This window comes from Schistocerca nitens, chromosome 8 (assembly GCF_023898315.1).
Source record: "Schistocerca nitens isolate TAMUIC-IGC-003100 chromosome 8, iqSchNite1.1, whole genome shotgun sequence".
NCBI classification, from domain to species: Eukaryota; Metazoa; Arthropoda; class Insecta; order Orthoptera; family Acrididae; genus Schistocerca; species Schistocerca nitens.
The window spans coordinates 350,447,290-350,469,124 of record NC_064621.1 but is presented as its reverse complement, the minus strand read 5'-3'; the positions used below and the strand labels follow the sequence as shown (position 1 = coordinate 350,469,124).

General features: G+C 41.3%; 1 protein-coding gene across 1 annotated transcript in view; it reads left to right on the top strand.

Annotated features, from left to right (window-relative positions):
• Nucleotides 1-1,542: 1,542 nt before the first annotated feature.
• The window catches only part of LOC126199267 (para-nitrobenzyl esterase-like), a 49,646-nt gene continuing 29,353 nt past the window's right edge, over nucleotides 1,543-21,835 (top strand). The window contains exons 1-5 of the mRNA XM_049936073.1: nucleotides 1,543-1,658; nucleotides 3,174-3,308; nucleotides 6,577-6,859; nucleotides 15,969-16,154; nucleotides 21,074-21,294. Coding sequence (XP_049792030.1) covers nucleotides 1,575-1,658; nucleotides 3,174-3,308; nucleotides 6,577-6,859; nucleotides 15,969-16,154; nucleotides 21,074-21,294 — 909 coding nt within the window. The 5' untranslated portion in view covers nucleotides 1,543-1,574. The remainder of the gene's footprint in view (nucleotides 1,659-3,173; nucleotides 3,309-6,576; nucleotides 6,860-15,968; nucleotides 16,155-21,073; nucleotides 21,295-21,835) is intronic.

The window sequence follows — 21,835 nt, the reverse complement described above, 5'->3', positions numbered from 1 at the left end:
CACCATTCGTGTTACACACTTCTAGAGATTGTAGAGGAGACGTAATAGATAAAGTTTTACACGTTCAGAAAGGTGATACAGCGACGCTACAGAGCGTCAAAATTATAGACGTCGGTGCCTGTAAATGTATATATGTACAGGGTGATTCCGTGATAATATTATAAATTTTCAAGGATGATGGAGACTGATAAATATGTACATCTGAGGTAAGGGTTCCTGATTTGAAACCGAACAACTCGAAAATTATAAGCGATAACCTTTCTGGCGTCTCTGACAGTGGGATACATGTATTAGTACTACCGTTGCTAAAATTGTAGGGTATGCAACTTTCAGAAGTGGTAGTATGGACGAAGTCAAGAAAAAATGGGGCTCCAAAATGCATACATTAAGAGCTAGGAACACTTGTTCAATAGTGGAGATGCTCATAACTCGTCAGTTATGCGTTTTAGAGTGTATGTTCAATAGACATTTTTTTCTTCTCTTGGTCCATACTACCAGCTCTAAAAGTTGCGTATCCTACATGCTTAACAACAACTGTACTGGTAGATGCATTCCACTGTCTGAGATACCAGAATGATTTTCGCTTGTAACTTTCAACTCGTTCGTTTCCGGACCAAGGAAACTTACCTCAAATTGATACATTTAATCTCTATCATCTTTGAAAGTTTGTAACATCGTCACGGAATCACCCTATATGTACATACATTTACAGGGTCCGGTGCCTATAACTTTGATTCTTCTTAGCTTCGGTGAATGACGTTTGCAGACATGGGTTTTTATGTAAAACTTTATCTACTAAGTGCCTCTACAACCTCTAGAAGTGTGTAACATCAATTGTGAAACACACTGTGCAGTATAATAACGTGATGCTGTTACAAAATTTGAGGGATGACGAAGTACGATATATGTATCAATTTGAGGTAAGGGACCCTGGCCCGGAAACAAACGAGTCATAAGATATAAGCGAAAACCGTTCTGATGCCTCTTACAGTGGAATACATGTACTCCTGTAGCTAAGACTGTGGGGTAGGAAATTTTCAGTGGCGGTAGAATGGACTAAAATAAGAAAAAAGGCCAGTAAACATGGACTCTAAATTGAATATCTGTATCAAATGGTTCAAATGGCTCTGAGCACTATGGGACGCAACTGCTGTGGTTATCAGTCCCCTAGAACTTAGAACTACTTAAACCTAACTAACCTAAGGACATCACACACATCCATGCCCGAGGCAGGATTCGAACCTGCGACCGTAGCAGTCGCACGGTTCCGGACTGCGCGCCTAGAACCGCGAGACCACCGCGGCCGGCGAATATCTGTATCAGTCCCGTGTGTGACTAATAATGCGTGTGTTACGAGGTACACAGCTTTATCATATTTTGCAGCGCGATCCTTTACTGGCGATAAGATACAGACATTATTTATGATGCAATGTGTTTCTTTGAACCAGTCGAGGGATACTTGAACTATAGTTAATTATCGCCTTTCTTTCATTACAGATCAAATGATAAATACCTCCGCTCCGATCTGTGGGTATATCTATCGCCGGGGCGGTTGCTGCCGTTCAGAGCCAAACATGCATTCTGCTGCGTTGCTGCTAGTCGCTGCTGCCTTCTACACGAAGGTAGCGGCTGTTCCACGCCTTCCCATCGTTCAGGAGGTACGGTAATCGACATCGAAGGAAGCAAAGTTAAAATTGCAGGTAGCTAATTGATAAGAGACATAGGTGCAGTTCAGACTGTTACCTTACTCTCCGAATGCGAAGAGCACTAAATACTTTCCAGATATTACGCAGCTTTTGTAGAATTATCCTATGATGAAATCAGTCTTCTGGTTTACAGACTCGCATAGATTTGATATGTATAGGACTCTAGTTTTGTCTGCAATCGCAAATGATGTTGTCATTGTAATTCCGTTTCACCATGGTGTTCCTGCAGTCCTCAACCTATTGAGGTGTACTTCCACCCCTTCAGCTGAGTTGTCAGCACGTCTCACAGCCACGCAGCGGACTCGGCTTCTATTCCCGGCTACGTCGGAGATGCTCTTCACACGAGGACTGGCTGTTGTGTTGTCATCACATCATTTCATCATCACCGACGCGCAAGTCGCCCAATATGGCATCGAATGAGAAAATTTAAGGCAGAACTTCCCTATGAAGGGACTCTCGTTCAGTGATGCCAGACGATTATTTCATTTCGTTTCACCAAGTGTATGGTAAATGGCGAAAGTCGGCCGTTTTTTTCCTTAGGTGACAAATTCTATATTCCAGCAACATCGAATATGTGTCAGGATTGAATATCGTGGGTGTGATTCTACGCGTGAAACTCTTCCTTACATAGGGAGCTTTGAAGTGGTGACTGTGTGTGAGTTCAGTAGGATTGGACATCTGGCTCTTCCACCCTTCCCAGAGGGAGCTGTTTCAACATTTAAAGGAAAAATGTCAGTAATGTGATAGTGTCATTGAAGTAAGTTTCAAACAGATTGTCACAGTTCTTTCAGTTTCACTGAGTGCGACACTGACATGCTTTTCGTGGGCTTATGCTTTCGAAAATAGTTTTTTATATTCATTCAACAGCAGCAAAACTTAGGTTCACTGCAGTTATCTGCAAATGAACTGAATTGACTTACCCACAACAACGCCTTATTAGATCACTAAGGAAACCGTTCTAGGTGTCTCTTGACGTAGTTGGGAGAAATCAAAAATTATTTTACGTCAGGCATGAAGTCTGCTCCGCTCTAAATGCAGGATGCACTTAATCTACGCTCTATCCATACTCAGCCATTACTCCCTTCTCTGAACAGTTAGTTCCCTAAATTTAATTAAAATAACATAACGTTCCCTTTCTGAGCGATAACGTTCAATTTCTCAGAGACTTTTCTATTTTTTGTAGATGGTGTACAGAATCAAATAAGCGTCTCGTGAATTTCCTTTCTTCCTTCCCCAGGAGATTTAATAATGATAGTGCTAGAAACCGTCACCGACAGTGGGATATGAAATGATGCCGATTAATTCCTGGGATAAATTTTTAACCTCTCCCCACACCTGATGCTGATTACTCTCTGAATATTATTTAGCCACAGTTGGTGCTACATGTGACTCGTCGATGCTTTCTTCAAATGCGTAATGTCTGTGTGTGTATGTATGTGTAGATGGTAATTTGAGAACTTGTTATAGGGAGACGACGTCTTCGTGACTGTAGAAAACGGTGTCTTGAGGGGTGTGGTGGCCACATCACTGAATGGAGCTCTCTACAACCAGTTCCGGGGCATACCTTATGCCACGCCACCTCTGGGAGATCTTCGATTCCGTGTGAGTACCACAAATGAAAGTCCTGAAACGTGTTATCATCCGATACTTGTAATCACTTTATTTAAGTAATAACGTAACCTGTTCCAAACCCATATGACACATAGCGAGGTCATACTGCCTTATAAGAACAATTTATCTTAGGCTTGAATCTGAGAATGCAAATAGTCGTAGCGGGGATATCAATGCTACTTGTTATAACTATTTTTAACAATGTGTTACCACTGTTTAAAAACTTTAAATCGGTCATCTTATTTCTATATTTACGTATGAATGTGTAACAAAAATGTAAACTGGTTTGTTCCAAATCATTGCGATTAGTTGTACAAATTATGCATGAATCATAAAACCAACAAACACATTTGTTTCCTTAATTTGATAGGTTTCTGTCGTTTGAGGTTATTTTCGTAGATACGAGGGTAGTCCCAAAAGTAAGGTCCCCTATTTTTTAATAAGTACAGAAGTCTGTGTGTGTGGCTGTTTGTCACACTTTTATGAAGTGTACTTCACGCGCTGTGTGTAAACATGCGCATGCCGCGCTGAGGCGCCGAGTCTTGTCTTGGCAGCCGTTGAGAATGGAGCTCCCGTTGGATGTTACCACCAAGTGCGGATTGAGCGCAGTTTTTCGGTTTTTGAACGCAAAGGACACTGTGCCGATTGAAATCCATGGCCAGTTGACGGAAGTGTATGGTGAGTCGTGCATGGATGTCAAAAATGTTCGTAAGTGATATAGAGAGTTTGCAGCTGGTCGGACCGAAATTCACGACGAACAAAGGAGCGGGAGACCGTTAATTTATGAGGAGATAGTGTTGAAGGTTGAGCAAAGCATGAGTGAAGATCTGTGGATCACCCTGGATGAGCTCTGCACGTTGGTTCCTGAGGTTTCCCGAAGTACCACTCACAGAATTTTAACGGAAACATTGAACTACCGGAAGGTGTTTGATGGGTGCCGTGCGAGCTGACTGAGGACCACATGTGGCAACGAGTTGATGCTTCCCTCGCATTTCTTCACCGCCTTGCAGCCGAACAGGACAACTTTCTGGATTCAATTGTCGCGTGTGACGAAACCTGGGCATACCACTTTATGTCTGCTCGCGAGCGTTACACCGTATATTTAAAGCAAACCTGATATGTGTCCTCATAGTGGCACTATTGGCACCACTCTTATGCGACTGGCGCGAAATTTGAATAGTGCAACCGATGTTGTATGGGTATCTGCATGTGGTGTGGACGACGAAATAAAACACAATCTCTCTCATCAACCCGCCGAAAATCAAAGTTCTAAATGGTTCACAAGTGCTAGATCAGCTCGGAGACCCCACGTGCTGCTGCACGAAAAGATTTACCCATACATTACATAGCACAATCACTTCAATGGGCCCCCTTGAATGTGGGTAGACTACAAGTTTGGCTACGTTTCGACTATGGCGCGCCAATCACATTCCTCGCAATGTACCCAATGTTCCACAAAAGTATTTAATATAAATTCAGGCAGGATTTGCTACGCAAAAATCATGTACAAACCACCGTATTTTTTAAAGTTTCATAAATTCGAGTTTATTTCCAATAAGAACATAGAATAATTGAAAGTCACACTTCACAATAAATTAATTTGAGAGCCTGACTCAATTTCTTAATATCTTGGAGGCGGTTTAATAAACTACTATTAATTGCTGGAGTTATCTTTAGAAAACTATTAAATTTCCGCCGTATCTCAACTATAAATTCCACAACGGCTACATACTGAAGCCTTACAAGCGCGGCTTGTTCACACGCAACCCGAAAAACACCAAGTCTATCAAATGCGAAAAAATTTCTATGTCTGAAAGTAGGAACTCTGAATAATTCACACACGCGAACCAGCAGCTATTTCACAGCTTATCTGATAAAACGTCCTCCTAACACAGTCTGACCGCCTGCACAGGCGACCGATCCCGGGCTCCTAAAACGGCGCTGTTCTCCCAGGAACATGGGTCAGGCGCCACTGAAGTCAGTTAAAACACTAAATATGAAAGTTGCTGAAACTCTTAATTTAACCTTTTATACACATATGATACATCAAATCACAGGGAAATTTTCCGAGATATATTATCAGTTTTCTGTTATCTGCAATAGTTTATTTATAAACAACAATTTCTATAGTTTTCTTCTATTTCCGGATTTATAAGTGTAAGTATTCAGAAACAATTTAAATTAAACATTAATTAATCTGGTATATATGTCAAGTTTACGGTATCGCCACTAGTTTTAATGTTTCTCTGTTTATTTAGTAAGAAAAGCAGTTTTCAATTGCGCGAAATCCACTTTCAGTCTCTCATTTAAATGCATTAATAATTTCAGCGAATCGACTATCACAGTCCAATACAGTTCTACGTGATCTAACCATAGACACCTCGTTTGTCGCAATTACATAATCCGTGGCCGAGACATTCACTTATACATTTCAGGAATTATTTATAACATTTAACTTGCCATATCTTATAAACTAATGCGGCTATCGAAGGAGGATTCTCACACGCGTAATTTTCCATTTCAAATGAGGCTATTGGCTCATCAGTGATAGATACGGCTCAGTCTTTATTAATTCTGGGGTAAGCTTTAATTTCGCACTCGACGCGAAACACAGTCATGAGAAACGAGGAGCCACTGGGCTGCCCAACGGACGGGTGTTCCGAGTCACGGGGTCGCCCTAGCGGCCAGTGGAAGTGCCGAGTTAACCCACTATGTGGAGCATAGTGTGAAACTTGCCCTCCACGTGCTCCTGACAAACTAATTTCAGTTGTCAACACGGATTTGACCCGATCCCACCGCCGCCTGTGCGTCTGCGGACGCGTGTTTGTGACTGAATCAAGTCTCTCTTCCCTTTAAAATACACTGTAGTGTTAAAATAGACACTAACTTTCAGATGTAGAAATACGTCTACCAACTTTCGTCTATGTCGCATAACTTCTTCTTGGTGTTATTTTTTTCTGTCAGTGTCCTAAGCAGGTGGTCGTACCGTTTTGGCTCGTCGGTATGTCTTACTTCGCCACTCTCGCTTGAAAATAAATATATCTTTACCGTAATCTGTAAGCTGTGTGATTTGATTCAAGGGACGGCCTGGAGTCCACAATTCAACGCTTGAAAAAAATCAAGTGAATAAACCTTGAACTTTTTCTTGCTTTACGATATTTAAGTCAATTAATACTGCAATTTTTGCAAAAACACATCTTCCATTAAACAGACACTGGTAATATGAGCCACTCCTTGCCTCGTGTGTTGACGTCCACAGGCCCCGCAGCCTGCGACCTCCTGGTCCGGAGTTCGAGACGCGCTGTCCTTCGCGGAGAAGTGTGCCCAGCCATCGGCTCTCGGCTTGCTACCCGCTGCCGGATCCGAAGACTGCCTCTACCTCAATGTGTACGCGCCGGCTACGGGGAGCGGTCCTTTCCCCGTCATGGTTTACATCCATGGCGGTGCCTTCATAACTGGGTCGTCTTCCAGCGGCACTCCAGACTATTTTGTGGAGAAGGGCGTTGTATTGGTGACAACCACCTATCGTCTCGGTGCTCTTGGTGAGTTAATCCTTTCGTTTACGCTTTTAAGGAGTGAAGTCATGATTTAGGCGTTAAATTTTGATGGTATTAACATAAATCAGTTAGCAATTTATTGCCTGGTTTGATGCCGAATCAAATCATATCGCTATCAAAATGTAAATATTAGAATCTATTTGTAAAAAAAAAGCTATTACTGTTTGGAAGAACGGAATTATTGAAATATTGCCGAACCATCAGTTTGATAAGCCATGGCGGTAAAACACTGCCACAAACGTTTTTACAGAAGAATGTAGTTATTGTCAAAATCTGCCCTCATGGAAGATCAGTTTGGATTCTGGAAAAAAATGTAAGGAAACGCGAAGCAGTACTGTCGGATTTACCTGGAACACAAGTGAAAGGCAAACCTACGCTTACAGCATAGATTTAGCTAAAGATTCGGGAACTGTTGACTGGAACGCATCCTTTGAAACTGCGAAGGCAGCAGCGATAGAATACAGGGATGGAAATGATGCCTACAATTTATATAGAAGTAAAACTGCAGTTATCAGAGTAGGAGGGCGTGAAAGAGAATCAATCGTTGATAATGCAGGGGGCCAGGGTTTTGGCCAACTCTAGCTGTTATGCACTCTGTACATTGAATAAGAGGTAAAATAATCCGAAGACGGATTCGGAATGGAATTTAACCCTAGACAGAAGAAATTACAACTTTTGGATTTACCGACTGCATTGTGGTTCTATCAGAAACGGCAAAAGACTCTGAGAATAGTTGAGAGGAAGGGATTCTTGAAAATAGATCGTAAGATGAATACCAACAAAGGTAAAAAAAAAGGGATTGAATGTACTCGTGTTAAATCAGGCGACGGGGAAGGACTTAGATTTCAACGAGTTTTGCCCTTTGGGCAGCAAAATAATTGACTCAGGTCAAGGTAGAGACTGCATAAAATGCAGACTGGCAGTATATAGAAACTCGAACGGAAAAGAGAAATTTGTTAACAGCAAATGTAAGTTTAAGTATTTGGAACAATTTTATGAAGGTATTTAGATGTATTGTTGTCTCCTGCAACGTGAAACGTGGACGACGACAGTTCACACAAGAAGAGAACGTAAGTTTTTAAAATTTGGTTCTAATAAAAAATGCTGAATATTAGATGGTTCAAAATGGCTCTGAGCACTATGGGACTTAACATCTGAGGTCATCAGTCCCCTAGAACTTAGAACTACTTAAACCTAACTAACCTAAGGACATCACACACATCCATGCCTGAGGCAGGATTCGAACCTGCGACCGTAGCGGTCGCGCGGTTCCAGACTGAAGCGCCTAGAACCGCACGGCCACACCGGCCGGCTCATAAACTAGTGTCGAGAGCTACGTCAAACCGGTATTTGGACTGAAGACCACAACAAAACAAAACCATTGACACTGGAGATCGCTTTATGCTATCACCGTTTGGTAAGAAAACTACATTTCTCCATATATTTCGGATGTACTTGTACCCTGACGTATAACACGCATTCGTACCTAGACTTCGGGGTGTACCAGCCTACACCGGAACTTATCAGTCAAAGCAACATTTCCTAATTTTCGACCGTCCAGTGGCGGGTTTCTGCTCTAATGGCGAACTCGGTGCTCCGTGGCTTGTGTGCAGGGCATTGAAGGCCAGGTCCCGAAAAGAAAGGCGATGTCACGCGTCTATCCTACGCGACACTCGTCAGTCACGGTGACTACCGGTTAAATTGTGAAGTATATAAAGAACTATTATATTTCCTGTGCAGAATTCTCACTCTCTCTCTATCTCTCTCACTCATTCGCTCACTGCAACAATACAGCTATGTCTAATTCAGTTGCTCATGAGTGCGTGCTATTGAATTACACTTCTATAGCTTACATGTACGACATAGAAATCAAGTGACATGAGATAATCGCAGCGTACGCATATTTATAAGAAAGGTAATATATGAACGCATCTGTAAAGTTGAACATTATCGTTAACGTTCGTCTTTAGTAGGATATATTCTGAGCTCCAGTAGACTGCTGCGCCAACATGAAAGCCAGTTCATGACAATAAATCAAACACTTATTAGGATCATTTAAGGTTGGTTCACTATAGCGCCATTTTCGGATTTGCGTGAGACAACGACTTAAATACAAAAACTGAAAACAATGGTGGATTAAAACAAAGAACTTACTATCAACTGGAGCTGATATTCATTAATTAACTAATTAGGAGATATCATTCATGTGAAACATCTAACAAGTAATGCCTTACAAGGCATGCCTAGGCCTCACATGCATAGAGGTCACTTGCGGTGATGTCCTGAAGTCTCCACACCAGAAACTGCTAAACTGTCAGCCTCTGTATCAGCAAATTTCTTTGTTAAGATTGGCTATAATTTTATTAGGATTTATTAATATTATACGTAAGAATGTGTATCGACGTCTACTTACCGTGATACAAATCTATTCGAAATACCGAGCCTCACTAATGTGGCTAATATGTGCTGCATATTATATTGCGTTGCAATGGCACACATTTTCTAAGAGTCGCTCTAAAGATTTGTTTACTGTGTTATTAATTACCTATACTTAAGTGTAACAGGGACTGAACGTAATTGTAATGCATTTGTGGAGAACAAGAAACAAAATAATAACCACAGAGCGCAAACGCTGTCAAAGTCAGGTTACATAACCGTATTTCACATAGTAGCGTAACGTCATATCCGGCAGAATGCAGCAAACAAGATGAAAAAAAAATACGTTTGCTCATGAGCGTCAAAAATATACAGGCTTCATGTACACTTTCATAACCACTTAAATCTAATTACTTAGCACAGTAATAGGAATGAACAATGCAGACTACGCAAATGCAATGCAGATGCACAACACAGTTTTTCAGATTCAAGTAAAAGCTGCTAGGAGCGATACTCTGTGCGAAATAGTATGCAGATACGACTATGTTACTACACTCTTCAGTTCAACAGTTTCAGTTCTTAGAATAGCCCATACACCTCATTATGAGGGTCCTTCAATAAGTAATGCCCCACTTTATATTCTCAGAACATATTTATTGTTTTAGATTAGATTAGATTTACTTTCATTCCAATTGATCCGTAGTGAGGAGGTCCTCCAGGATGTGGAACATGTCAGAAAAACAACAATACATGACAAATATTTACAATTAAAACAAATAAGCTAATGTACCATTCCACAGGTCCCAAGTGGAATGATCGTCATTTTTTAATGAACACTAAGAGTAATTTTACAAATACTAATGCACCGAATTTAAAATAAAAAAGTTTTTTATTTATTTATAAGGTAATACAACTACTGTAATACTTATTTACAATGAACACATTACTGCACTGAAATGGTGCAGAAGTTAGATTATACTAACACACACACACACACACACACACACAAATTTTCAATGAACACATTACTGCACTGAAACTGTGCAGAAGTTATGTTGTACTTATATACAAATCAGTTGGTTTTACTAAGAAATTCATCAATGGAGTAGAAGGAGTTGGCCACCAATAAATCCTTTAGGCTTCTCTTAAACTGAATTTCATTGGTTGTTAAGATTTTTATGGCTGCTGGCAAGTTATTGAAAATGTGTGTTCCTGAATAATGCACACCTTTTTGTACAAGACTAAGTGACTTTAAATCCTTGTGAAGATTATTCTTATTTCTAGTATTGATTCCATGAATTGAGCTGTTGGTTTGAAAAAGTGATATATTTTTAATGACAAATTTCATTAAGGAATAAATATATTGGGAAGCAGTAGTTAGTATCCCTAGTTCCCTAAACAGGCTTCTGCAGGATGTTCTTGAGTTCACACCACATATAACTCTCACTGCACGTTTTTGTGCCCGGAAAACTTTAGCTTGGCTTGATGAATTACCCCAAAAAATAATCCCATATGACATTATGGAATGAAAATAAGCATAGTATGCCAGCTTTTTCATTTTTATATCCCCTATGTCTGACAAAATTCGCATTGCAAACAGAGATTTGTTAAGACGCTTCAGCAGTTCTGTGGTGTGCTCCTCCCAGTTGAATTTATTATCAAGCTGTAATCCCAAGAATTTAACACTGTCCACTTCTTCTATCTTCTTGTCATCGTATGTTAGACATATACTCTTGGGACACCCCTTACAAGTTCTGAACTGCATGTAGTGTGTTTTTTCAAAGTTTAGTGACAAAGAATTGGCTAGGAACCAGTGATTAATGTCCACAAATATTTTATTGGCTGATCTTTCTAAGACTACATTTGACTTGCTATTTATTGCAATGTTTGTATCATCGGCAAACAAAACAAACTTGGCATCTGGTAATGTTACTGATGAAAGGTCATTGATATACACAAGAAAAAGTAAGGGCCCCAAAATGGAACCTTGTGGGACCCCACATGTAATTAGTTCCCAGTTGGATGAGGCCTGATAGCTTGATACATGTCTCTTTCCTAATAACACCCTTTGTTTCCTGCCAGAGATATAAGATTTGAACCATTTTGCAGCGTTTCCTGTTATACTATAATATTCTAGTTTACTTAAAAGGATATTGTGATTTACACAGTCAAATGCCTTTGACAGATCACAAAATATACCAGTTGCCTGCAATTTTTTGTCTAATGAATTAAGCACATTTTCACTGTAAGTGTAGATAGCCTTCTCAATATCAGAACCTCTTAGAAATCCAAACTGTGACTTTGACAGTGTGTTATTTGAGATAAGATGGTTATAAAGACGACTGTACATTACTTTTTCGAAAATTTTTGAGAATGCTGGCAACAGTGAAATTGGACGGAAATTTGATGCTATTTCTTTATCTCCCTTCTTAAACAGTGGCTTAACTTCAGCATATTTCAGCCATTCAGGAAATATTCCACTAATAAACGACTGGTTACACAGATAGCTTAATATGTTACTTAGCTCAGAATCACATTCTTTAATTAACTTTGTTGATATTTCATCATACCCACTAGATGTTTTTGATTTTAAAGATTTTATGATGGACATTATTTCTGTTGGGGTAGTGAGGGTCAAATTCATATTAAGGAAGTTACTTGAAATGTCTGGTCTAAGGTAATCCATAGCAGCATCTACCGAACCTGACAACCCCATCTTGTCAGTAACACATCTGTCACCAATGTATCATTTACTCTTAATGCTATTTGTTCCTCTTCATGCCTGGTTCTACCGGTCTCCTCCTTCACTATATCCCATATTGTCTTTATTTTGTTATCTGATATGACTATCTTTTCCTTGTAATATATTTGCTTTGACATCCGTATTACAGTCTTTAATATTTTGCAGTATTTCTTATAATGTGCTATAGCATCAACATTGGAAATGTTTCGGAGTGACAGATACAGTTTTCTTTTTGTTTTACAAGATACCCCTATTCCTCGAGTAATCCATGGCTTCTTTGTAGACTTTGCTCTAACCTTGGTAAGTTTTGGGGGAAAGCAGTGTTCGAATAAGGTAAGCACTTTATTAGCAAAAATGTTATATTTTTCATTCATGCCATGAACGCTGTAAACATCAGTCCAGTGAATGTCTCTCAGGAGTGTCCTAAAATAATCAATTTTTGGCTTACTGATTACCCTTTTGAGCTCAGATTTAACAGATTTTATATCCTGTTCAGTATTAACATTTAACAGAAGGAACTGCATGTCATGGTCTGAGAGGCCATTGACTATTGGTTTTGTAATATAATTTTGTTCATTGGACTTTTCTATAAAGATATTATCAATGGCTGTTTGTGAGCAAGTGGCTATCCTAGTGGGGAACTTTACTGTGGGAATTAAGTTGAATGATAGTGTTACTAACTCAAACAAGTTCTTATTGGGAGAGTCTTTAAGGAAATCTACATTGAAATCACCAGCAACCACTATTTCTTTGTTTTTGGTTGTTAAATGGGCCAGTACAGCTTCAAGGTGGTTGACAAACAGATTAAAGTTACCTGCAGGTGCTCGATATACACTTAATATTATGAAGGATTTTTTGTGAAATTCTAATTCTGTTGCACATGCTTCCATATGCTGTTCTAGGCAAAATTTATGAATGTCTATGTTCTTAAATTTATGACAGTTCCTGATGAATGTGGCAACTCCTCCTTTCTCCATTTCTGATCTACAAAAGTGAGATGCTAACCTAAACCCTGTAACACTTAAAAGTTCTATACCAGTGGTCACATGATGTTCAGAGAGGCAGATTATGTCAGCTGGGTTTGAAGACTCTAATTCATCTATGCAGATAGTTAATTCATTAATTTTATTTCTCAGTCCTCGAATATTTTGATGCAATAAAGATAGCTGACATTTCTCATTGACTGAGTTAAGATTGGGTGGAGTTAAAATATCTGCTGACAGTTGAAAGTTCTTAACCAATGGCTGTTTATGCTGATGTAATAAGCTGGAATTATGTTTTTTGATTTCTTTCTCAAACTGAAGATTTGTCTCAGTTCTAACCTCTCTTAAAATTTGCTTTCTTTCTGTCCTCCCTGCCCTAAAAAAGGGTCTTTTCTGAATCCTATAACCACTGGTATTTTACCACTCATGATAGTGCCTCCCCCCTTTAACTTTCCTGCTATTTCCCCAGCCAATTTACCCTTCCCCTTCCTGTTGAGGTGAAGGCCATGCCTAGTATAATCCCACCTACTGAGAGAATCAACAGGAACCACACCAATGTGTGACCCCGCACCCGACATGAGCAGCCGTTCCAGCTCCAAATCAACTCTCTTGACAGAAGAGTTCAAATGAGGTCGGTCATGGCGCCCAAGAACAGATACAAACTCAACACTAGTATGCTTCGATGCTGACGCAATCTTCGCCAGGTCACACTCTATACTGTACCCAGGATCTCTGTTAAGAGTCAGAATTTGTTCACAATATACATGAACATTTCTGGTCCATGTACTAATTGCCTACGTAGTCTCCATCACGTTCTATGGCCGTAAGCGAACGTTGTGGAAGAACATGTATTCCCTGCTGGAAAAAGCTCTTGTCCTGTACGCGTAGCCATGTTTTCACTGCACGACTGACACTCTGGCCATCTTCAAAGCATGTTCCCCGTAGAGAATGTTTAAGCGGCGGTCGACACGAGTAATGGCATGCGCACGATTCAGCATGTCTGGAGCAGTGGCTGTGACAGGGCGTGCCGAGCGTGGCTGATCGTGGAGCTCTGTTTCTGCATTTCCTGAGGCTGTAACTTTCCTTACCCATCGCCCAACTGTACTATCAACTGCAGCATCGCCATACACTGCACACAAATGTTTATGCATGTTCACGACTATTTCTTTTCCTGCACACGAGAATTCAATAACAATATGTTGCTTGTAAAATGATCTTATGTAGACCTCATTTTGACGCTGTACTACGGCTCTGACATCTGCCAGAACGGTTCGAAACTTCACCATCACCCAGAACAAACATCAAATGTGAAGCACCAACAAGGACGTTTGTCTATGTATATTAATGGCATCTTTTTTTTAAAAAAAAGTGGGGTATTGCTTATTGAACGACCCTTGTGTTATCCTGCACAGAGGAACTGGCTGCAGGCATAGTTAAAACAGCGTGCACTGAATTGCAACGTTAATTTTGAAAGTTTGTTATGTTCTTGGATTATCTATATTTGAAATCCTGTACTGAGAGTAGCCCTATTCGTAGCTTTAGCACACCGTCGACCTTTGCTCTCCTCATTCGTGTATTGCACTCATTGTTTCTCTCGTATACAATTGGTATTTCGAAACTTCGACAATGCCTATTTGAATCTTAGACAAAATTTGAGATGTTCACAATATTTTTAGATAGAAAATATTTCGTCCAAGATAGTTTGTTCAGCAAAGACTCTTCAATTGGCCCCTTACTCACAGTGAACATTGCTCAATTAACCAAAAACAAATGCGAAACAAATGTGATAACAATTTATCCGCGGGACCCTCAGCGGTAGTGACCAAATGGAAACGAAGCCTGATATTGTGGAATGTAATAAAATTGAAAACGCAAATACAAATGCAAAAGGATTATTTTGCGTATCCTTTGTTCACTGAAAATGCTCACTGTTTTCCTTTTTCCTCATTCCGTGGAAGTACAAGCCTACGAAATCCACCTTGACTTCTACGAGAATCTGCACAAGTAAAAGCAGCACAACATGACATTCTGCAGAACGAATGACAAATGTCAAAACACATCCATACCAATGTTACCGTGTTTACTTCAGAACGGTACTGGCTTGGCGCAGAATACTTCCTTAGATGGACTTCGATGACATCGTTCTCAGAAGGAGACATCACGGACTGTTCTGTCCTCCTACATTTTCTTCATAATGTTGTAATCGTGCATTTACTGGTTTAGTTCTAGTTAGTAGCAACATTTTTACTTTCATTTACATTCCATGTTTATTAGAAATGGAAGTGTTAGTTAACATACACAGAATCACAATTTTTTTAATGAAAATAGCAGCTTTTATTTTTAATTACTGGTCATATGAGAATATGAATTTTCAGGTAAGCTTAAAGCTTGATGCTAGAGTGCGAAACGTCAAATACAAGAAAAGAAATACAGTTTTTTATTTCTTAAGATTGTTTAGTATTATTGATGTGAATTTTTTGTTTTTCTTTTAATTTATAACAAGGTATTAATAAGATATTTCTTTTGTCTGTATCAAATTTTAATTTGTTCTCTTAGGAGCAGTAACGAAAAAGATATAGCTATTTTAAAAGAAAGTATTTGCTTATTATCGTCTCTATTTGATAATGTGTATAGAATTTGATTAAAAGTAAAAAACGAGAACTGAACCAGATACTTCCGTCACATGACGTTGACACTAAGCATTCAACTACCAGTGTTATGTTCGTATTTTTTAAATATTTTAAGTATCAAAGGCGGTTTTTAGGCTTTTTAGAGTTGCGGCGTTCTGCGTTTGGAAACTCACCACCGGGCACTAACTTTCAAACGTTTCGATAGCCGTAGCCCACATATACTAGACACTTTTTCTCATAACAAAAAAAATTAGAAACTGAATGTTAAGGCGCTTGTATGTACGATAAACGAGGCGATTACGTCTAACAGTCCACATGTTTCAAGAAATCGTATTTGGTAATTTTGTGTCGGCGTGTGGCAGGTTTCCTGAGCCTGCAGAACACCGACATCCCGGGCAACGCGGGGCTCAAAGACCAGGTGCTGTCTTTGCAATGGGTGCAGAGGAATATCGCGGCCTTCGGCGGGGACCCCAGCAAGGTCGTCATCTTCGGGGAGAGCGCGGGTGGCGGTTCCACCTCACACCTCTTCCTCTCGCCGGCGACTGGGGGTGAGCACTCTTAAGCTGCCAAGAGCTAAAACTACGTGTATTCATTTAGGAATTAGAAGACCGGTAAGCGGATATATTAGCATGTTTGAGAAATTAATGCACATCTTTCAGGTTCTTGCAACCCCTTTGGAGCATTACATTAAAACCTTCTAGATGTACTGACGTCACCTCTTATGAAATACATAAAACAATGAAATACTAAATTGGCTGACCTTCGGTCATTTTGCAGCAGCCTTCTTTAGGTATAGACGAGCTATGAATGGATGCTTCAATATATCGCATTTTTGAACGTTTCATAACACCACTGACGTCACATTTCTTAAAAAATTATTGGGCCTGAAATACTACTGGTCTGTGTTAGGAGAGAGTGACGGGATACATGCTAGACTATTCATAAATAACACAGTTTGCTGCTAATTGGTAGCCAACTAGGAATCAGCGTGAGCTTCCGTGGGAGGGGGGAGCATGCGGTGTTCTTCCCCAAGAATTAGTTACGAAGAAAAGAATTGTAAGCAGTGTGTCCCTTTTCCGTTAGGACTGCTTGTGTGAAATTCCAGACTTCAATGCTACCTAGTGGAGAGTTGTGGCATTACGATCCTTGAAGTTTCAACAACAGCCGTGTAGAACTTCTTCTAGCTTCATTGCAGCCGGAGTGCTGCCACGAATCTAATAGCACGTGTCCGACATCTGTCGGAAAACGGCAATGGAGCAGTGAGCCAGCATCAAGTTTTTTGGGTCCTCCATCCTTTGTGGGCAAGAATTCAACAAATTTGACCCTAATACTGAGATTCAGCTTCCTGGTTGCACCTCCACGACAACGCTCTGGACCGCCAAGTGAACCACTGGGAGCTGTTCTATTATTTCATTTTCTGTACCTGGCTTCCCTTGAACCTTGTAGATCTTATTGTTTTACTGTCGTATCCGTTGCCTCTTTCAGTTCTTGTTTGTTACTGTTTTTTTCACTGATGCGGTGGGTTCTGGGGTTGGCGTGTGTAAAATATGAGTCGGATGATGGTGGGATTTAGCGTACAAGTACTGCTTGCTAGGTGGTTTTCCGGCAGGCGTTGGGTCCCTATTTGCCGTTGCGAATTCTATGGATTTCCATGGGCCGAGTAGCGCCGTTATTTTCTTGTTCTAGCTCGAACTGCACTGCTTTTATGCAGTCTGATAATATGCTCATGGAACTCCGATTCTCCATGGCCAACCGACGAATGCGTCCAGGTATGTCGGTTATTTTAAAGTTTCAGATTTCCTAGTTTTATAACATGGCATGGTAGTACAGTGTGTTTATTTTAACTGAATACTTTGAAATATCGCTAAAACTCTACATCGGATCAAAAAGAAGTTATAATTCCAATTTGTTTGTCTCGGAGAGGGACATCCAATGGTACTATACTCGAACCCCCATCACACACCATGCGTTGGTGGCGGGGGGCAACTTTGAACATTTTAGTGGGAGCTCCCGATTTTTAATGCAGATTACGATTCCACGGCGAAATCTACATCCGTTTTGTTTGAAGCATTTTCTCCGTTTCGTCACAGATGGCGCCATGATCGGAGTAGTAGATATGGGTACACAATCGCAATTTACGACATGCTACTCAATGGCCCTTCAATACTCAATGACACGTGGGACCCCGCCTCCTTGTTGCAAGGTTATGACAGGCCAGAATTTCATAACTACTAATTGCAAGCCCCATTAGCAACGTTGTATTCCTCCGACGTATCGAACAGGGAACTAATCAACTCTCCACTGTGATCGTGCCTCGAGGCGAACGCTATTTTACTTTTCCAGTTAGAGTAAGTGTACAAACGTAGTACCGCCAACTTCAATACACTTAGTGATCCACTTTTCAAATGACCGTACACAGGACTGAAGCATATCTGCGGGAATGTCAGCACAGGCGTTTCTGATGTTCTCCACCATGTCTTCACGGCCCGTTGGCACTTGTTGGTAGGCCATACCTTTTAAACATCCGCACAGAAAGAAATAAAACCCGGCCACCCTCTGGGATATCTAATAGGGTTACACCTGCCGATCCATTGACCAACGTAAACACGGTCTAATACCTAACGTTCTTCAGTTGCGTAATGCGCCGGGAAATCGTCAAGCTGAAATCATATACGCTGTCGAACGTCCAGGGTGACATCCTTCAGTAGTGCCGATAGTTCCTGGTACAAAAAATTTCGATATTTGTGTGCAGTCATCAAGTTATGGTTCCGTGAGTTTGTTCCCCATGGTGTCACGATACGTTAACCGACCAAGGCTGTTGCTGGCCAACTTGGCGTAACCACTGGGAATTGTCCACATTCCAGTTATGACGGTTAACGCTACCATGGTTTGTGAATGTAGACTCATCGGAAATTAGTACCCCAACAAAGAAAGCGGGAGTAGTTTGTATTTGTTGACATGCCCGTTCGCAAAACACTACCCGGTTATGGAAACCGGCGCCATGAAGATATTGATGCAGTGACACGGAGTGTTCTGGCGTAACCAAAAACGCCGGAACGAAGATGCGAAACGAAAGACCAGAGAAGGCAGTGAAGAGTCGGCGCCAGGCGAGCCTCCTACAACAACTGCATATAAACGCAGCTGCTGTTAGACTCGGCCGCACAAGATCAGCCCGAGTCTGCAACGTGATTAGTGCTACGCTGCCAGTATCGAGTGTTTCTTCAGTCTCTGTGTGTAGCAAGAAATGTTCTGTTTTCACGTCACCTCTCGCTAGCAACATTTGCTGTAAAGAAAGATAAATATTGTCAGTTCGCTTTCTGGAAATAAAACTACTAATGTTATTTGTTTGAAATTGTTGAATAGCATTCCGAGAACGGAGCGTCCCGTCGACACCCTATTATCGACGAGTGGGCAAGACCCCACTCGGGGTATAGATGATTCCTACCTACGGACATACCGGAATCGCGGTGTAATTGCCGGGCTCTTATCTGACAGTTGTGAAGCACTGCAGTTATTTCATTAGCTTCTCCTGTAACACATTTCCTTCGTTTCCTGGTCTGTACGCTGCCATCAGACACAAAGGCGTTCACAACCTTGTAAGAGAACTAACGAGAGACTGCTTTCTCTGGAAAACGTTCGGCCTGATTTCCATAAATCAGAATCATTGCTACTTTTTCTTGTTTGGTTGCAACATTCATAGTCCACTTGCTCCACTGTTCTGCAAATGATAGGTAGGTGTGCAGGTACTAAACATTATGGAAGTATTATAATGTTTAGCACCGCGCTCTGCTCCAGTCTGCATGACACGCGACCTCCGGTCGCAGTGTACTGCCGTAGTTCGCTGCACGACCACGGTGGAGCACCGAGTAATCACGTGTTCGATATCTCGAAGGAATACAATGTTGGAATGCGGTTTTCAATTAACAGGTGCGAAATACTGGCCTGTCCTACTCTCGCTGCATGGAGGTAGGGTCCCACGTGACACTGGATACTCAAGGCCCATTGAGTAACATGTCGTAAATTATAAATTACCTCTTTTATCCACAATTATTGGTTGATGATTGTAGTTTTATCTTCTCGTACTAGCCAGTTCTTGGTTTCCCCTTTGAAGGTGCATCTGAAAGCTCACTCCTTGGACAGATTAACCTTATGCTTATGAAAACTTCTGAAATAAACTAAGCAAACTCCGGTGCCTTTCACAGTTTCTTACTCTTTTCTGTCGTAGAGCGTCCAAGTCGTTTTCACTGTAACCAGTCTCGAGCGCGTCACACTTGCGATGTTAATTCACCACTACCATAAATCACTTTCATAACATCACTCTGTAATCTTCACAGTATTACTTTTGCTTGTATCGTGCTAAGGCCATTGAAAAGAAATCAGTAACTTGAAGACTTTCCTAGCCAGGTACTACAATGTTGAATATCTTCATTGTGTTGTTGTGCTTCGGCTCTCTTGGACGCCTCCTGCCACAAAGCACACCACCTTCCAGGCTCGAGCTGTACCACGCCATTCGTAACCCATCCAAACCACCTCTTGGTGGTACAATCTGAGGACACTATCTCTCGAAATGAAACGAGCTGTTATACTGAGTGAAACAGGCATCATATGTTCTCGTATGCGCGTGTATTGGGACCACGGGATCATTTCACGTCTAGTTACTCTAGTTTAGGATTTGCATAATTGCCATATATCATTTATAGTGAATGCTGAGGGGAGGGGTTTTAGGTACATCCTTATTTTAGTTGATGTGGAAGCTTACTACTCGCAAACTGTAGGTATTTGCGCGAAATTGCTGCCTCGATATTAATTTCATTTTAAAGCGTTGTCTCATGTAGTCAGTCTGGAACATGTTATATAAATTGAAGAGGGAGGAGGCTGAAAGGAAGGGAATCGGAAGGAAATAATGTGGTCAGGGCTTTGTGCGGAATCAGCGGCAACGAGTAAAAGCACATGTTAGACCAGGACTCGAACGCTGGATCTCCTACTTACTAGGCAGCCGCGATAAGCACTGCGCTACACAGACACAGTATTTGTCACAAATGCTCCGACTACCTCGGCACGCTCCCCGGCCGAATCTCACTCCCAACCTGCCCCACCTACCGCAGTCCCCGTATATGTCCTCCATGCTCGCTAGTTTGAGATCTCGCAGGAGGTTTAACGTAACTGTGCATCCGCACTGCAGGTGGAAGATTCCTGCCCATCGAGACGAATCATTTATATGAATGCGTGGTGTCAGTTCTTTTGGACGTGTTCGAAAGAACAGACACCACCACCCATTCTTATAATCTGGAAGAGTGTCGTTCACGAAATGTCGGAATGTGTGTCAAAATAATGGCTTGACACTTTATTTTCTTTTTACGAATGTGCTATACAATCAGTATATCACTGTAGATAAATAATTTTATTCGGAATTCGGACATTGTGGGAGCGGTTTAGCTCTAATGTTAAAGGTTAACTTTCTCGGCAGGTCTCTTCAGCGGGGTGATCATGGAGAGTGGAGTAGCGACGACCCCCTGGGCACTGACAGAGAAACCCCGCGAGAGGGCGTACCGGATGGTGGAGGCGCTCGGCTTCCAGGCGCAGAGCGATAACCACACTGACGACGACGACGCGCGGCTGGCTGCCTTCCTTCGCGCCGCCAACTACTCAGACATCGCCGGTGACTCCAATATCGCTCTCTCTGATTTCGTAAGTGCTCCAGTTGTTAGTGCATAACATATTTTCTGTGTAATTTCATCACCTAATTAGACCTGAAATATCGATTCAGGCAAAAACAAATTCTTGACATCCACAATGTCGGAAACAATCCCATAATCGTCGCATAAATTCGGAAGAATGTAGTACTTGCAGCGTAGAGATATCAGGTGTATGAAGTTTTAACCACGCCCTTCGCTAAATTTCCCAGAAGTAGGCAGTCGTGCAATGATCAGTCCTAACAGTAACTGCGAGCATAGTATTCAGAGTGACGTGTGTCTGCTGCGTTGCCCGTGTTTGGTAACATGGTGACTATTTCTCGAGTCGTCCGTCGAGGACGGGGCTACTGGCGTTGACGTCATTATCCGGCAACTCCACCTGCAGCTGCGCGATCTCCATACTTCCTACGTTGAAATCGATTTCTACAGCTACGGAAACCACATATCGGAATAGCTGAACCCGCACCTCATACGGCTCTGTTTTAGCTGACAAAGTGTTTGAAGATGTTCTGCCTGGATTCTCATTGACAGGAGTA